This window comes from Sardina pilchardus, chromosome 1, assembly GCF_963854185.1.
Source record: "Sardina pilchardus chromosome 1, fSarPil1.1, whole genome shotgun sequence".
Classification (NCBI taxonomy): Eukaryota; Metazoa; Chordata; class Actinopteri; order Clupeiformes; family Clupeidae; genus Sardina; species Sardina pilchardus.
The window spans coordinates 22,796,311-22,815,860 of NC_084994.1; the positions used below are offsets into that span (position 1 = coordinate 22,796,311).

The 19,550-nt window shown below is 40.3% G+C and overlaps 1 protein-coding gene across 1 annotated transcript in view; it reads right to left on the reverse strand.

Annotated features, from left to right (window-relative positions):
- The window catches only part of LOC134077385 (adhesion G protein-coupled receptor E5-like), an 18,399-nt gene extending 8,615 nt beyond the window's left edge, over positions 1-9,784 (reverse strand). The window contains exons 1-8 of the mRNA XM_062532962.1: positions 9,708-9,784; positions 9,117-9,200; positions 8,168-8,296; positions 5,830-5,964; positions 4,676-4,819; positions 2,529-2,663; positions 1,336-1,470; positions 450-493 (exon numbers count right to left, since the gene is read on the reverse strand). Coding sequence (XP_062388946.1) covers positions 450-493; positions 1,336-1,470; positions 2,529-2,663; positions 4,676-4,819; positions 5,830-5,964; positions 8,168-8,296; positions 9,117-9,200; positions 9,708-9,738 — 837 coding nt within the window. The 5' untranslated portion in view covers positions 9,739-9,784. The remainder of the gene's footprint in view (positions 1-449; positions 494-1,335; positions 1,471-2,528; positions 2,664-4,675; positions 4,820-5,829; positions 5,965-8,167; positions 8,297-9,116; positions 9,201-9,707) is intronic.
- Between the last annotated feature and the right edge of the window lie 9,766 nt (positions 9,785-19,550).

Sequence of the window (19,550 nt, forward strand, 5' to 3'; positions counted from 1 at the left end):
CTTAATTGGGACTTACTTGGGGCAACAGTGAATGGTCATTACATTGTCCCCATGCAGAGCAACTTGAGGTTAAGTGCCTTGCTCAAGGGCACAACGGTGGAAGTCAGGAATTGAACGGACAACTTTCAGGCTACTGCACGCGAGCCCAGCTCCTTAACCACTACACTACCACCGCTGTATCCCACCATTCATACTCATATCTGTATGATTCTATTTACAATGCTTTTGCTTTTTTTTGTCTCACTGAATCAAACTGAATTGAACTTAGAGGGACCAATAACATGAACGGGTGAGAAAATAAAGACAAAAGAGAAAGATTGAGAGAATAAAGACAAAAGAGAAAGAGTGAGAATCAAGTAGAGAGACTGACCAAAAACATCACTTCACCCATGAATACACGGAAGGAAGAAAAATGTAAACAAACTGAAAAAAAGGTTATTCTTTCGTACCTGCGTATGGGAGCTTCCGATATTAAATTCATCACATGACTGATCTGAAATGTAAAGGAAGTATAATGGAGACAGAGAGACCCTAATCAGTAAACATGTAAAAGGCTTGTAATGCTTGTTTTGTAGACTTTTGAAAAGTATTCGACTCAATTTGGCATGATGGACTATCAATCACTGTACTCAAATGGCAAATGCAGTGTAAAAATTGGAGAAAAGCAGACAGATTTCTTCACACCAAATAGAGTAGCTAGGCAGGGTTGTCCTACAGTATTTATTTGCTCAATATTTATGCGTGCACACACACACACACACACACACACACACACACACACACACACACACACATATTATTTCTACTACTGTGTGATTGTTTATACAAAAAAAATCCACATCTGCACCAAAACACACACGTAAGGGACCAGTCTAGCCTGGGTGTTCCCATGCTGCCTTGCACAACAATTTAATTCATGCTGCTAAGGCAGTCTGGAAACTAGCGCCCTAATTTTTGCCTGAGATAGGGGACCAATCACAGAACAGGGAGGAAAGCAAGACGATGATGAGCTATGCACAGACGCATCTAATACACACCCGTGGCACCCAATGTATTTTTCAAATACGAGAAAACAAACTTTTGGTTGCCAGACCAGACCACATTCAGTCTCATTTGAGAAGTGGTAGGCGCTAGCCAAGCTAGGACCAGTCAGTAAAATTTAAGTGATTTTTAGAAATAAGTAGATTGTAGACCTGAGGGGCCATAACTTGCATCAGCCAGGGTATGTAGTTATGGGCAAGGTTGGTATCTTTTTTTTAAGATTTAGGTGTCAAAAGGATGTAGATTGTAGATGTGAGGTCCCACTGAGCCCCATCTATCTGATCACACACTCACCTACACAGGGGGCACTGGTGCTGTTGCCACTTTTACTGAACCCCTTACGACAGGTGCAGTTGTAGCTGCCAGGTGTGTTTTGGCAGATGCCGCCTGGACCACAACTAGGAGGATTTCCGTAACACTCATCCACATCTACACCAGAACACACACATTTAGTATGATTTGGATTTAGGTGTCCAAGAGATGTAGATTGTAGATCTGAGGTGCCATTGAGCCCCATCTCTCTGATCCACACACTCACCTACACAGGGGGCGCTGATTCTTTTGCCATGGTTACTGAACCCTGCTCGACAGGTGCAGGTGTAGCTGCCAGGTGTGTTTGTGCAGGTGCCGTGTGGGCCACAATCAGGAGATTTCTCCTTACATTCGTCCTCATCTGCACCAGAACACACACACACACACACACACACACACACACACACACAGACAACATAGTACATTGTTATTAGTAGTGTCTATTTAGTATGGTAGAGAATAGAGTATTATCATGGGTCATAAGTATGCAGGTAAAGGACCAGTCAGTCAGTATGGGGAAATGAATGCTCTAAGATGTAGATTGTAGAACAGAGGTGCCATTGAGCCCCATCTATCTGAACACACACACTCACCTACACAGGGGGCGCTGGTGTTCTTGTCTGGGTACATGAACCCTGCTGGACAGGTGCAGGTGTAGCTGCCTTGTGTGTTCTTGCAGCTGCCGTTTGGACCACAGACACGAGGACTCACCACACACTCATCCATATCTGCACCAGAATACACACACACACACACACACACACACACACACACACACACACACACACACACACACACACACACACACACACACACACACACACACACACACACAGACACCTTTAGATGAATATGGGTGTAAGGGAAGGGAGAGGATGTTGCATTTGGTGTATGAATGTTTATCAAAGTTCATCTATTTAATGTTTTATTTTAGACTGGTATGGACATTTTTGTGCCTCGCTTAAAGCAAGCAAAGACATGCTATGCTACGTTAAAATAATCATAAGGTATGATTCCATCTTGTGAAATCACAACATCATAAAGTGCATCAGCCAGGGTATGTAGTTATGAAGGCATGGTTGGTATTTTTTTAGATTGAGGTGCCAAAAGGATGTAGATTGTAGATTGTAGATCAGAGGTGCTATTGAGCCCCATCTCTCTGATCACACACTCACCTACACAGGGGGCACTGGTGATGTTACCACGGTTACTGAACCCTGGTGGACAGGTGCAGTTGTAGCTGCCAGGTGTGTTTTGGCAGATGCCGTCTGGACCACAATCAGGAGGATGTTTGTAACACTCATTCACATCTGCACCAAAACACACACATTTAGTATGATTTGAATTTAGGTGTCCAAGAGATGTAGATTGTAGATCTGGGGTGCCATTGAGCCCCATCTCTCTGATCCACACACTCACCTTCACAGGGGGCTCTGATGCTGTTGCCATGGTTCATGAACCCTGCTTGACAGGTGCAGTTGTAGCTGCCAGGTGTGTTTGTGCAGGTGCCGTGTTGGCCACAATCAGGAGATTTCTCCTTGCACTCATTCACATCTGCACCAGAACACACACACACACACACACACACACACACACACACACACAGATGCACATGTATCCATATATAATATATATATATATATATATATATATAGATATATAGATAGATAGATAGATAGATAGATAGATAGATAGATAGATAGATAGATAGATATATGGCAGATGCTATTTGCACCCAGGTGCAAATTATGAACATTACTATTTACACCTGGGTGTAAATAGTGGATAAGCAACAATACTATTTACACCCGGGTGCAAATAATCAAGAAGTGTCTATAATCAACAATGTTATTTACACCCGATGTCTAACATCCATGTACACTGTCAATAGGCCTGTGTATTTACCAGCTCTACAGTAATTTAGCTTTTTTAACAGTTTTTAGCTGTTTCGCCATACTGGGTTACTTACAATGTAGGCTATGGTGATTATACAAATATTAGGCTGATGAGTGGTCATGTGGTAGTTTGATCAAAGGCAAGCTAGTTCAAAGAGTTGTTTTCTGAGTTGCCTTCCAGGCAGCGCTGCCACTGTTGACTTAAAGGCACTTAATCCTACTCCTAACCCTAACCTTAACCCATGCATAACCCCAGCGCCTTCCACGCAACGCTGCCTTGAAGACAAAGTTGGGGGCTCAAAACACCAAGAAACCTTTTTACTCACAACTACTGAAGCCTACTTCTATTCAACTAAAATAAAACTAGTCAATCTTTGACAGGTTCAAAAAGCACAAACTCTTATTTGCCGCGAGGTAACGTCATCTAAGAAAAGAGAGGGTCGTTCGTACTTTGCCATGCAAAAAAAAGAGGCATCGCTTCAACTGACATTCAAACCCTACAGTAGATCACGGAGTAACCCAATATCATCTCCGCTACACTACATCCCATTTGTTGAAAATGTTTACATGGCCGTAGAACATGTGAAAGACACAGACCCTGTTCCAGCGACTTTTTTGACAGATGGCATTTTGTTGTGTAGCCTACACATTACTGCCACAGCATGACGTTTTATCTATTTTTCATTGTGCAAGAATTTAGCATGAAAAGACACAGGCTCCTTGTGCAAATGGTTATGGTTATGGTTGCTTAGCAGACACCTTTGTCCAAGGCGACACACAAACAAAAACAATGCAAAAATTACATTTAGCAGTTGAACTATCAGCAATAACTATGGAATAATGAGCAATAATAAAAACAATGTCAATTTAATCAATGGCCTAATGGAAACAAAACAACACTATAATATACAAACCATAATCATAAGAAACGCTAATAGACTAAGTGCGTATTAAATAGCCTAGATACTGTATGCCTTAAGATACCTCTTAAAAGACTCAAAACTACTATTGGAGCGAAGAGTACCGGGCAACCCATTCAACCACCATGGAACCACTGATGTAAAAGAGTTTCACCCAGCGTTTATAGCTGGTCGACACAGCAGACGTTCATCAGAAGACCGCAGTGGGCGGTTGAGAATATAAACTTTGATCATTGACTTTACTGTATGTAGGAGGGGGCAGATCCAGTCAATGTCCTATAAACTCAGAGATTTGAATTTAATTCTGGCCACTATAGGGAGCCAGTGGAGAGAAACTAACAGCGGAGTTACATGATTGTGTCCTCTTTGGCTGATTGAAGACTAGACGTGCTGCACCACAAATATCTGTAGTCTTACAGACACTACAGGTGTGTGAGAGAGAGAGAGAGAGAGAGAGAGAGAGAGAGAGAGAGAGAGAGAAATGTAATGAATAACCAATGTTTTTACCATCACAGGCCAATATGGCCGAGTCCCCACGTGCATCTGCATCTTTGTAACCATCACGACACACACAACTGAATGATCCGAGTGTGTTGATACAGGTTTGACTGGAGTCACATGTGTGTATTTCATCCTTGCACTCATTTACATCTACAGAGAGGGGGATAAAATGTGTGTGTGTGTGTGTGTGTGTGTGTGTGTGTGTGTGTGAGAGAGAGAGAGAGAGAGAGAGAGAGAGAGAGAGCAGTATCATGGGTCATAAGTATGCAGGTCCACATCTGCACCAGAACACAGACACACACACACACACACACACACACACACACACACACACACACACATACACACTGGGTCTGATGCCCTTTGACTCGATTTCTCAGGATGCATTCCATCCTGAGCAATCAGCTAACGGGGGGGATGGGTGGAGGCGGGTGTTAACGATAACGTTGAGTATATACGCGTTGTAGTCTCTAGCTCGTCACAACCAAACGTTAGCGATTGGGTAAAATCAGGCCCAATCATTTCAAACTTCAACAGAGTTCACGCCTCCAGCCTGAAATCGATTCTGAATGGAGTAGGTCCAGACCCTTTGTACGATATTAGTACGAGGGTTTGGTATGACCAGGCTAGTAAGAATGATGAAAAATTAAAAAAAGAAAAAGAATAATGAAAATGTTCAAAGGTAGTGTGCAGTAGGAATAAGTGCATCAGTGAGTGACGATTTTACCCGTTCACTGAGCAAAGTTTATGGAAATTTAGCACCACTTTCCCAGCTAAAATATTGTTTTAATAATCCTAAATGGTTAGATTTAGGACTTAGGTCGGCCATCTCCTGCCAAGATAGTCCTGCCAGGGTTAGCACGCGAGCAAAATGTTTTTGTTGTTACATCACAGGGTGTAAATAGCTCAGCTGTGTGGCCAAGGCTATTTGTACCAGGGGTGCAAATAGACACTCCGTATATACGCACACACACACACACACACACACACACACACACACATGCACACACACACACAAACACACACAGTACATAGTACATTGTTGATAATACTGTAGATTTAGTATGGTATAGCATAAGAAAAAAGCACTTAATAGAGTAAGATGTAGATTGTAGATCTGAAGGGCCATTGAGCCCCATCTCTCTGAACCACACACTCACCTACACAGGGGGCGCTGGTGTTCTTGTCCTGGTTCATGAACCCTGCTGGACAGGTGCAGGTGTAGCTGCCTTGTGTGTTCTTGCAGGTGCCGTTTGGACCACAAACAGAAGGACTCACCACACACTCATCCACATCTGCACCAGAATACAAACACACACACACACACACACACACACACACACACTTGCAGTGTATAGAAAGTCATAGCAATATAAACTAGAAATGCAATTCCAAGGAATTACCAGTGCATGAAAATGCAAAAAAAGATAGATAATGTAGATATGGTTACTAAGGTGTAGCTAGGGTAAACATGGTGGTTGCGTAGTTTACAGAGAGTTGATAGTGTGAAGGTAGACAGTTTAAAGCTGAAACATTCCAGTTCTAACTTAACTAATGATCTCTATTCATGTTAAAATGTTGATTAGCTAACTTAGCTAATGATTTCTAGCAGTTGTGCTAAAAATGCTAATTATGCTAGCAATGCTAACTTTACTAACAATGCTAACCAGGTTGATTAGCTAACTTAACCGATGATTTCTAGCAGTAATGCTAAAAATGTTAACTATGCTAACAATGCTAAATTTGCTAATAATGCTAACCAGGTTGATTAGCTAACTTAGTTGATGATTTTTTGCAGTTATGCTAACTATGCTAAACATGCTAACCAGGTTGATTAGCTAACTTAGCCAATCATTTCTAGCAGTTATGCTAAAAATGCTAACTATGCTAACCATGCTAACTAGCTAGTGAGGACTTTTATTTTAAAACATTTGTTGCAAGGGTATCCATTGTGGCCACTATCAGGAAACAATAAGTTACTGCAGTATAATCATGTTGGTTGCTATGGAAACGGTCATAAACCCTTAATTTTAATGGTTGCTATGTTGGTTGCTAGGTACATGGAGGTTTCATGTAGTTGACTGGAGGCATAGTTGATGATAACTGACAGTTGGAATGGTTGAACAGTTAAATAGTTGAGTAGTTTCAATGGTTAAATGATTTAATGGTGTATTATTGCAGTGAGGACTTTTATTTTGATACAGTTGTGGACAGAGGAAACAGTTAACAGGATATGTAGTCTTCAGAGAGATTGTATCCTTATAGCCAGAGAAACTGACAGTTGATACAGCCTGAGAGAGTAAATAATTTAAAAGTTGAATGTAGTCTAATTAATGTTGATAGACAGAGTTTAATGGATGTTGATAGACAGTTTAATGGGTGGATGAGTGAATGGTCTGAAGAAGATGAATGGATAGAAAGTTGGATGGAATGTGCCTTATATTCTTGTAGAATGGAGAGACACAGCTCTCTACTGAGAGTAGTGGATACAGATACAGGTGTAATCAATTTAACTGGCTAGTCTTAAGAGAGCCAGAGACAGAGCTCGCTTACTTTGCTTAAAGCCTGAGACAGAGTAGATTGTTTAAAAGTTGAATGTAGATCGTCTAATTGATGTTGATAGGCAGACTGTTTAGAATGGGTGGATGAGTGAATGGTTTGAAGAAGATGAATGGATAGAAAGTTGGATGGAATTAGGAAGACTTATGTTGATACAGTTGATACAGGGGAACAGAAAATGTAGTCTCAAGAGCCTGCGAGAGAGAGAGAGAGAGAGAGCTGCTGCACCTGGACTGGCCACCTGGCGTAACATTCTAATTGCTGCCGTGATGTCATAATGAGCAATGTTAAGTCTATGGGGAAATGTTTAATAGTTTTTAATTTACAGTTTAAAAAGTATAAAAGTTACAAAGTTGAAAAATATATTGCACAGGTCTCCTTAGTAAGACCTACGTAGCAAAGTTTGAATCAAGTTTCTACGTTAAACGGTTCAAGCTGAATTGCGAGCGTTAGAAGAAGTTGGATTAATAAGAAACCTAGGAAGAACAATATAGTGCATTTTCATGCACTATAATGAGCAAACAGTCTGAACTTCTATAATATAGAATATTGCTGATTATAGTACAGTAATGCAGGACGACACATGAGACCAGACCTGTACACTGAGGACATTTTCACTTGTAGTAAACCCGAAAGTTTACTACTTTTAAAAATACATAGTATATTATGAACTAAAAGGTGCGCTAGAAGTATATAACTAGTATCTTCATTAGTTTACAGTACAGTTTTCAGTAATTATGAGCGTACTATTATAAACTGTAAATGGGCCAATCTAGTCTAAATAAACATAGTATATATAGGCTATAGTGTATCACAAGTAAATTTATACGAATAAGCTTACCACCTAAACTGGGGAATTATACTTCAACTGCACTTAGTTCACTTGATAAAATGAGCTTCAGCTTTCAGCTTAGCAACGGACCTAAATCACATCCTCACCTTCACAGGGTTCTCTGATGTTGCTGTCAAGATTCCTGAACCCTTCTTGGCAAATACAGTTGTAGCCATCATTTGTTTTGTGGCATTTGCCAAATAACCCACACTGACTGCCATCACATTCTTCTTTAGCTGAGATGTTGGTGTGTGGCAACAAAAAAAGGATATGAGAATATGTTAACCCTCATGTTGTCCTCAAATCTTACCGACGTTCGTTATCCTTGGGGTCAATTTAACTCCAGCTAACAAAACTCTCAAAAAATTATTGAAATTATTTTTTTTACCCAGTTTTTTTTTGTGGTAGGCACTTAAACAAGTCAACACAATCAATCAAACAAACACATACTGTACCTGTAATGACATATAATGTTGCATATTTGAATCCTTAACTAGTCTTTGTCCCTGGTGTTGTGTCATCATGTTGTATGGTGCATCATGGGTGGCGGTTTATTCATTTATTTATTTTTTAAAGTATATATATAGTGTGATTGGGAAATGACCGCAGGACGGTCCTGGGTCCCCGTGGGCACTCGGACTCATATATGGTACGAGCACTGTAGCCTGCTGTGCCACACTCCCCCACTGGGATTGATTACATACTGTACATTCCATTAAATTACATTAGGCTGACACAACCAAAGAGACTTACAACATGGAACATGGTAAACATTTTAAGCTTTTTAAAGCAATTCTAACAACAATTCTAGAAAAAAAAATAAAAAAGTAGAGTGAATATTTTAAAAAGAAAAAGAAAAATGAAAATGTTCAAAGGTAGTGTGCTGTAGGAATAAGTGCATGAATGAGTGCAATTGTCTGGAGGGGGGATGCGGCTGGGAATGACCGCCGCCTTCTTGTCCTTGTTGAGGTTGCCACGGTTATGGACACCTCAACAGGCACCATCAGGTGGTAAGTCAAGGTGGTAAGTCAGGGTAAAATTATCCAGCGTCCTCACCTACACATTTGCCATCACTCCAGACTTCACCTTCACTGCATCCATCATCTTTATTTGCCCAGGTGCATCTGCACAGGCACAGGCCTGCGATGTCAACACACACACACACACACACACACACACACACACACACACACACACACACACACACACACACACTGTGATGGACCTTCACCTGAGTAGCTGGAAACCACAGTGCTTTAAAACACACGGGTATACAATCACCACAAACACAGACATAAGCTTATTTTAGCAGAGAGGCACACGCAGACGCACACACACACAAGCCCACACGCAGATATGCTCGCTAACAGCTAACTCACATACATGCAAGCTACACTGTCTGGACATATCGTCTTCGGCATGGTTGGTACACAAGCTATTAATGTGAATACAACTCAAAGTTTTTGTGTCCAGCAGTAAATTGAAACAAAACAAAATTGTAGAAACAAATAGCAAGTCTCAAATGGTAGGTGTCTAGCCTGAAAACACAGTCTAGCCACTGTATACATTAGCATACTATTTAATAATTTAACCATTGATATCACTTGTATGTACTCTTTACATATGGTTGTAGTTTCTGATACTCACCCAGTATTAAGAGCATAACTCGAGTTTCCATATTATTGGGAAGGAAAGTAGACTCTGATACAGTTTTCAACGTGTTTGCTGTGCAAAAGTTCTTAGCCAGCGTCTTCAATCAAACGTGTAAAGAAAATGTAACTTCCTTGTACAAATACCATATAAACTTTCCCCTTCTTATTTCAATGCTGCTGAATCTGCCTCTACTTCCTGTGTTAACTTCTGATATTCTGATACCCCTCTCTCACTCTCTATGATGTCAGATATATCACACGCTCTCTCTCTCTTTCTCTGGAATCTTCCTTTTCTCTGTCACAGGCCTCCCTTATTTGTTTCAAAGAGCCATTTAATCTCAGAGATTCAAAGTCATGCCACTTCTAAGCAGCTGGAGAGACAGTTTGCCAAATGTGGCAAGTGGTAGATTTGTAGGTTGCAGACTACGCCACGATGGGACTTGCACCCAAAGATATAATTAAAACTCTGTATCCTTCACCTAAGGCACTTGAGTTAACGGACAGAGACATGGTTCCATAAATAAATAATGTATTTCACACACAAACATACACATAAAGACAGTGACTGTGCTGAGGCTTACCGGTGGGAGGGCAGTGGCTAACGAGTATCCGACTAAGGCACCCCAATCACACGTGCTCCCGGCTCTCAGCACCAAAACAGAGAGGGGAGAAACAGGGTTACAGACAGCACACTCACATAGAACGTGTAACAAAGTAGATCAAACAACAAGACATAACAGGAAACAATAACGGATAAGACGATCGACTCCAGTGGTGCCAGTGCGTTATGCACCCGTCCCATCCGAACGTGAGCAATCACTCAAATGAGATCCAGCGATTTCCCAGTCCAAGGTCTTCGTACATCCCGCTAGCGAACAGCAAGCTAGCCGCGGGCCTCGTTGACTGTGGGACCAGTAATGTTGGTTGGGCGAACACACAAGTCAGATGTGTCTGTGTAGGCAAAGCAGCAGTTCTAGGTAGCCTATGCCAGCCGCTCCCCTGCTAAGTATCCCTAGGGACTGCACTGGAAGTGCATCCAGCCGGCCGGAGGCCGATGCAGCACGGGGAAGGGGGACTCTACGACACGGCACGGAGTGTGAGTAACAATATTAAAAACAAACTTTACCAATAAAATACACAGGAAGCACCATCATACCTGCGGCGATGGCAGGAAGGTAAAAAGGGGCGGGTCTTTGATGGATAACGCAATGCACGTTCTTTGGATTAAAATAGCGGCGCTGATGTACTGATAGGCCCATCTCTGGCTACCAAGAGCTAATCACAATATAGCGACCTGAACGTGGATGAAATGTAGGCACTGCACCACGTCATCCTGCTACACAAACAAACACACTTGGGATATACACTATATTGCCAAAAGTATTTGCTCACCTGCCTTGACCCCCATATGAACTTCAATCACATCCCATTCTTAATCTATAGGGCTTAATATGACATTGGTCCACCCTTTGCAGCTATAACAGCTTCAGCTCTTCTCGGAAGGCTTTCCACAAGGTTTAGGAGTGTGTTGAAGGGATTTTTTGAGCATTCTTCTAGAAGCGCATAATTTGTGAGGTCACACGCTGATGTTGGACGAGGAGACTGGCTCTCAGTCTGCGCTCTAATTCATCTTAAAGGGGTTATGTTGGGTTCCAAACACTGCAAAACCTTGTCTAATACAGAATAGGCTCAGTGAATGCGGAGTGGAACGTGTGCAGATGGGTGAGTGTGTCAGAGGAGACGCTGTAGAAGGACAGAGTGCCTGCTGACCAGTCCAGGTATCCTACTCTGCTGCAGTGGGAGCGGTCAGTCCAGCGGTTGTGATAGACAGAGTATCTGTAACCAACCATGGCACCACAGACTCCACTATAGTACAATGGAACGTTTACACCAAACCGTTCAAATGTAACTGTTCAGAGAAAATGTGTCTTCCACGAATGTTCGCCACGTCAAATTTGGGACTGAATTCAGATTTTATTTAACTAAAAATCAATCGCTATACACTTCTAAGCCCCCATTCACATTTCGCTATCTGAACCTGAATCTGCACATGATTAGACCAACCGGTTTTGAAAATTCAACAAATCAAATGCAGATATTTCATTTCAAATGTATCAACATATCCTTTGTAACGTACTTTGCCAGTGCGCGCTACACTGGTCTGCTATAATGTATGATGGGTTTGGTGCCTTGCTCAGGGGAGCTTCAGCTGTGGACTGGTCAAGGATCAACCCGGCAACCCTCGGTTACAAGCTCAAAGCCCTAACCAATACGCCATGGCTGCCCCTGATGATGGATATATTTCTTAAAAATATGGCTTTATATGTGGAAACGGTCTCAATGGCATCCGAAGCACAATCTCAAAGCCTCAATTGTGCCTCTCAATGTAAGTTGTTATTGATAGGCCTTCTATTTGTAAAACAGTATCGCAATGTGACGTTAGGCTATTATATGTGTGTTCATGTGTGTAATCGTACTCTTGGTGAGCTTACGTTTGCTGCTGCTTGTTGCTGTTGCTCTAGTTATTGTTGTTGGTCTGGTTGTTGTTGTTGTTGTCATTGCTCTAGCTGTTGTTATGCTACGTTGTGAGTACGCTGCATCAGTTCTGCATCAGCACTTGATCATTTGGAGATGCTAGGTGTTGTGTGTTCTTGCTCTGGTTCTTACTCTGAGCACTCTTAGTGTTGGTTAGAGCTTGCATCAATGCACTTATTAGCAAAGCCTGCTTTGTGTTTCGTGTTTGCTTTGTTTCATTATTGTTGCAATATCTCATGTCATTTTGTGTAAATGTTAAGGCTTGACTGTTGATTGACTGTGGGGAAATTGCTGAAAGAACTTAACACCTCTCTTGTGTATGTTTGAAATAGCTCTATCTCTCCCTCTCTCATCACACTTCCGGTCTGTGTGTGTGTGTGTGTGTGTGTGTGTGTGTGTTCACACCCTTTACCCTTTTGAAGAGAACTACGTCAAGACATCATGAGTTAATGTCATAACCTCATCTCACACATTTAGGCTCAGAATATCCTCTGAATATGAAGGGATGTTGAATATATCCACATGAAGCCAGTGTTTATAGCGGCATTGAAGAAGATTTGCTCTCAGTGACACCTACAGTTAAGAAGCACAATCATAAACAAACCCAAATATATAAATAATAAATATATATTCACATGCTGCCAATGTTTAATGAAGGCTTTTCACTCATCAAGGGGTGATACAAAAATCAGGAACTATGTGTTCCCCTCGACTTTGTGTCATGTTTCAAACCTACTGTATCTTGCACACCATCTCAGCTTCTCAGAATGACTCCAACCATTTCACCAGAAATAGATGGTAGATTTATATATGCAGCGGAAGGCTCGTCTTTATCTTTGCACTTTGGCTTCCAGAACGTTCCCCGTAGTGGCCACTTCATTATCATCACATTTCCTTCTTTTTCTTTTTCTTTTTCTTCTCTTCTATTCTATTTAGATATAGGCAAACATTCAGTGCAATGTATTGGATAATTTTGAAATGTTTGAAATATAACAATGATGAGAAGAGGTACAAATATGTGATGCTGTTACCACGGTTACTGAATCCTGCAGGTGTAGCCACCAGGTGTTTGAGGGCCATGAACAGGTGAGCTTCACATACTGTACATATCTGCACAGTGCAGACTGCACCAAACACATACACACACACACACACACACACACACACACACACACACACACACACACACACACACGTTCTCCCACCCCATGGCAAATGACAGTCTTGCCAGTTAGGAGTTCCATCTGAACCCAATCCAACACAGCCACGTTTAATGTTGTGTGAAATCAAAAGGCTATCTGATGCGTTTTTACATTTCATGTATTGATGCTAAACATAAAGCATGTATATGTAATGTATATTGCATGCATGTGGACTTAGAAATATGTGAGCAACTAAGCATATAACTGTAAAAGAAACTTAAGAATAAATGAGGAGGGAGTTATGCTTGGCTTAAAAAATGCTTATCTGTTCTTTAAGACAGTGGGTGGTATAACTGAAATATAAACAAGAACATGATATGTGTGCATGATAAGTTTTATTATAATATAAATTCCAGTGGCATTACACAAATAATTACCACATGACATAACTCCACATGAGTACAAATTAAATAAACTTAATCAAATCATGTTCATATTAAAACGCATCCATATCAAACCATTTATATGAGTGAATAAAACATTTTTTTTTAATTAAATGTCTGTACTTAAGCATAGAAAACATCTGATGTTCATATGAAGGACATGTTAACTATTTGTGTTGAAAGATAATTGAATAGTATTTAGACAATGGAGGAATGGCACAATCCCAAGATAGATGGATAGATAGATAGACAGACATATGGATAAACTTATTTATTAATTGCATTTATTGCAATTTGACACATAACAATTTCGGTGGTAATTGTAGATTAGAAAGAGAGACAAACCAGAAAAGGATAAAAGACAGCAAAACAAAAGAAAACAAAACATTCAAAGTCATTCAAATCATTGTTGTGGGGATTCAGGAATGCTCTGCTGAAGGGAAGGAGCTTTAAAAAAAAAAAAAAAAAAAAATGGTCTCCGTTCATATGGACCTGTAGATTGTCCCAGGTGAGAGAAGCTTGGTTTGGATGAGTGAGGTATTTGATTATTTTGGTAGCGTGGTTTAAGGTGCAGTGAGAGTACTGGAGGGAGTTCACAGCCATATCAGAATATTATGTGAAAGAGTGAAAGTTCTGCTTAATCTGGCAATTAAGTGCAGCATGGGAGGTTAATAATATGAGTGAGAGGTGCTGAGAGTGACCACGATCTGGCCAAAGTCCCTTTGGCAAAAGGTGATTTGGTGGACAGGATACTGTAGTAGTCCAGGTTGAATACAAACTAAATACAAAATGCAACAATATCCTCTTTGACTCCTTCAATAGTGTAGCACACCTCAACTGTCAACTTTGATAACATGCTCATCTCTGCCAGCAATAGAAGTCTTCCAGTCTTGGTCCTTCCGCTGAGTAGTCGTGCAGGGGATGGTTGGCTCACCGCAACAGGAACCAGTGGAGATTCTAGGATCAGACCTCTTTTAATCGTGTGGTTGAGTAGGGCTCGCCGTAACAGGAGCAGAGGCCGTGTAGAAAGAAAGAGAGAAAGAAAGAAAGAAAGAAAGAAAGAAAGAAAGAAAGAAAGAAAACATAACTATTAACTAAGATAGTCAAACCAGAGTCATCCTATCTTATAATGCGCCTTAAGCAACAGTTATTTCACGTTACCTGTCCTGGAATTATACGGTTTTTTCAACCTTTTCCTGAAGGCAGGAGGACAATTCCACCACTGGTGTGTCAGTATGCTTAAAAAAGAAAACATTCACATTTACATATTTATAACTGACTGGAAAGACTGAAGTTTGTTTGTCGCAGTTCAATCGACCAACAGGGTAATCACTGTGGTCATTCCTTAATCCATGACGTGTTTCAGGTTGGAAAAAATACACCGAGCACTTGCACAATTACTGTAAGTCAGCTAAATAACCGCGTAAAGGCCTACCAACGTTTCACAATGTTTTCGCAATCAAAAAATAACCAATAGGGTCAAAACCGTGTTAGCCAGGATAGAGGTAATCAGTACCTGCATGGTCTGCAACCAGGAGATCTTCTTGCCTCTGGGTAGGTTTTATGAGGAGGGTCTTGGGAGCCACTGCTGTGAAGTTGACACATGGAACTAGGGTAAGGACAAAATTGCGTCCACTTCATCTTGAAACTGAGGAAAACAAAAATACACTGTGACAGAACATTATTTCAGTATGTGAGTCAAGAGATCAGATGCAACACACTTTTGATCGAAAGTAACTTACACATGTCAACACTATACTGTGCTAGCTTAGCTCCTTAGCCACTACACTACCTATACATTTGCAGTGAACTTACATACATGCTTTGGAAAGACGTAAGGAATAAAATATAATTATTTGATAGGCTATAGATAATTTCAAGTTCTGAAAATCAACAAAACGTTCGACTATGAATAACCAAATACAATCAACAAAACTATTGTAGGTAGGAGTCACAACTTGACCATATTGAAGTTATTTTAATGTCATTCACTTTAAAGTTAGCTAAAATAAGATGAAATAATGTTGACTAACATGCTAACCTAAAGTTAGTTCTAGCTACTGCCAAATGATTAATTAGACTTATACTGATTAAACAGACATGAAGTCCCTCATGAAGTTAGTGAACTCTATTATGGAACTCGCAAATTCTGTTGTCTGATTGTCAAACTGGAAAAAGTTGCTAAATAACTAAGCATACTAAATTAAATCATTTGCCTGATAAGTTCGTACACACTTGCCTTCTTGCCTCTTCCTCTTCTTGCCTCTTCCCCCGACATATCCAGCTTCTGATTTTAATAGCTCTATAAATTGTCCCGTTGGAAAACCTCGGAGGGCCATCCCACATGTGCCCTGCTGATTTTGTCTCCATCTGCTGCGTGTGTGTGTTTGTGTGTGCCAAGGGGGAACGACGTTGAATGACTTTGCCTTAAATGGATACATGATATTGCTAGGGCTGGGCAACGATTAAAATTTCTAATCGCGATTAATCGCATGATTTCCCTGATTAATCAAGATTAAGTGCATTATTCAATCACCATTTATTCACACAGACGCGTTTCGGCACTCTGCCTTCCTCAGTGTACACTTTAGACTCACTTTTTTGGTAAAGCCTTTAACCCTCATGTTGTCCTTGGGGTCAATTTGACCCCAAGCCATGTTTAACATCATAAAATATATGGTTCACTTTTTTTGTTTTGCTTCAAGTTTCATGACTTTTCCTCATTTGAAGGGTACAACAGAGTAAACATGAAATTTGCACAAAAATATGTTTCCAATGTCCTGTAAAAAAATAGTTACGTTGGTGGTATTGGGGTCAATTTGACCCCATTTTTATGAAACATGAGGTAAATTAATATTTGACACAATATGAATATTATTATTGTAATAGTATGAGAACATGTACTTATTATCATTATTACATAAACAAGTACATATTACATATAAGTTATTTTGGCAGGTCTGAAAAAGTCCAAAAACTCAGCCTTTGGGCTGTTGACACTGGATTGGCCATATTGCCAGCCAGGGTTCCAGGGTTCATAAAGGGGTGTGGGGGGGTGGGATTGTTTTGTAGGGCTTTTGATGGTGGTTATTACACTCTAGTTAAGTACCTACCACAAAAAAAACTGGGTAAAAAAAAATATTTTCAATCATTTTTTGAGAGTTTTGTTAGCTGGGGTCAAATTGACCCCAAGGATAACGAACGTCGGTAAGATTTGAGGACAACATGAGGGTTAACAGTGCGTGTAGTCAGATCTTTCCATAATACTTGTTGTAATAAGCCTAGCCTGTTAAATTATTTTCTATTTAGGCCTATAGGTAATTAAGAAAACATAACAAATGAGTTGTTGTTCGTGTAACCCAGAAGATGGGGTACTGTTACGCTCTTGATGAAAGTATTTTTAGTCAGGTGCGTCAAACCAAAAGATATCAGGAAAAGGCAGTAAGGGTTCGCACTCTGAAAAAATATAGACAAAGTCTTTGGTGAAGAATTTTTTTTACTGTAACCCACACTGTATTCCCCAACAGTGCTATAAACTCAATAAAATTGCAGAGCTGTACTCAAAGCTGCCATATTGTTCAGGAACCACAAACGTTTTAAGTTCACTCAACTGGTTTCCCAGTTATTGATTATTTAGAGTAGAGTAGCTCTTAGTATATGAGTAGAACTGACCTCCAAACTCATTTCTTTCAAGAGTGGATTGAAATTACGTCTGACGTAATAATGACGTGCTAGTTCATTGGCTAGGTTCATTTCAACACGGCTTGCAACTCACCTACACAAACCAACACAAACCAACACAAACCCACAAAAACAAATAATAATTTTAAAAATCGGAAATGATGGATGAACTAGTATATGGTTGATTTTGGCGGATGTAAATTAATACACGTTGACATCAAACGACTAGTTGTTTGCAAGGACTGCTGCGCACCCGGATGTAGACGACAACAACATCAGGATCCATCATCAGCAGCCTTCAAATGTGCAACGGTAAGAACGCACTTTCATTATTTAATTTATTTGTTTACCGTCCTCCAGCGGGCAGACCTTAGCTAAAGCGTAGGCTATGTGAAAGAGACCTTTTGTGAGCTAGCTGCATGTTTTAACGAGTTAACTAAAGTTCGTTGTCTCAGTTGTCAGCTAGGTTAGCCAGCCTGTTGAGTGCCTAGCCTAGGCTTCTACTTACAACTTTGAGAAGATTTGGGAAAGATTTTTGAACGATTGTAGTCTTCTAACTAATGCCTGCCATTCAAGCTTTACCCAAAAGACTACAATCTTTGAAGAATATTTCCCAAATCTTGTCAAAGTTGTTTGGTTTAGCATTAGCCTTCCAGTCTGTCAACTGTTTCTGCACAGGTTAATTCGGACACCAAAGCAATGTTTCATACATGACGCAGCCAAACACATGACACACACAGTCCACGCGCTTTTAAACAATTTATTAGTGCTTTATCTCTCCACCTTGCTGCCATGGGCTACATGGTTCGCAATAGCTGCCCTCATTGAAGTGGCCACTCCACTCCCGCTTTCTATGGGTGGCTCTCAAACTCTCCTCGATCCTCGATGCTCGGTCCTCTAGGCTCGTTCCCAGTGATCTAGCACTATGTTGTTGACGCCCCATCATTCCTTATCTAAATCTGTGAGGACGAGGACCGAGGAAGGAAGGGAGGATGTATAAAATACCAAATGAGAGGCACGCATGGACATTAAAAGATATCTATTAGGCTACAATGTATTGCCACGAGGTGACAGTCCGCTGCATTGGGTGATGACGTTGTAGTAGGCTAGGCCTAAATTCTGAGAAGTTAAATTGCACTAAAATGAAATTATCTAGGCTACGCAGAGAGGGCGTTCTCGAGAAAGAGATTACAATTAAGTTTTCAATATCGTTATTGTTGTGTAGCCTACCCTGTTAATGCCATTATTGCACATTATGTAATCTCCACCACACTTTCCGCGATATGCTGTCTTTTCCATCACAACACATTTTAAGTTAATCATATGAAAATAATACAACATGCATTTTTGGAAAATTAAAAAAATATATATTTTTGCCAGATATAGCCTATGTGTGTAACATTTAGCCTATGAAAATAGCCTATTACATTTGGAACCGTATGTTTATTTTTTTTCTTTCTTGAAAACACGTTTTGTTCTGTGATGGAAATTACAGGCTTTTGGAATAAAATGGAAAATATATTATTTAGGTAAATGTCCATGTCAAAGAGTAGCATAGCCTAGTTGAAGAGTAACCCTGCAGCGATAGCATCTGTCTTATGTTTACTGATTCTTGAGAATTTGCCTAAAACATGTCTCACTAAGAAAAGTGCTGATTCTGTTGGAAATTAATACCATTTCCATGAACAAAAAGAATCAAGGTTATAATCAGGGGGTCCTTTGCACAAATGTGAGGTTCTTTGAAAGGTTTATTTTATGTTTGTATTAATTTAAAGATTATATGCTGGCCCATACCCTACAAAATCAGTTGTCCTCGAATAGGAGATAATCATTTTGACTTGATTAAAAACACTAAAAGCAATCATTTAATTTAATGATATCTTTACCACATGAAAGAGTACATTGTATTATGTATTAGAAACTCCAAACAGTACGTTTTGAGCAATATTTACTATTATTTCATGGCTGCTCAAAATGTGTCCCACATTTTCGTCACCACCGTCAGATATTTATAAAAGGCACTAAAATCAGGCAACT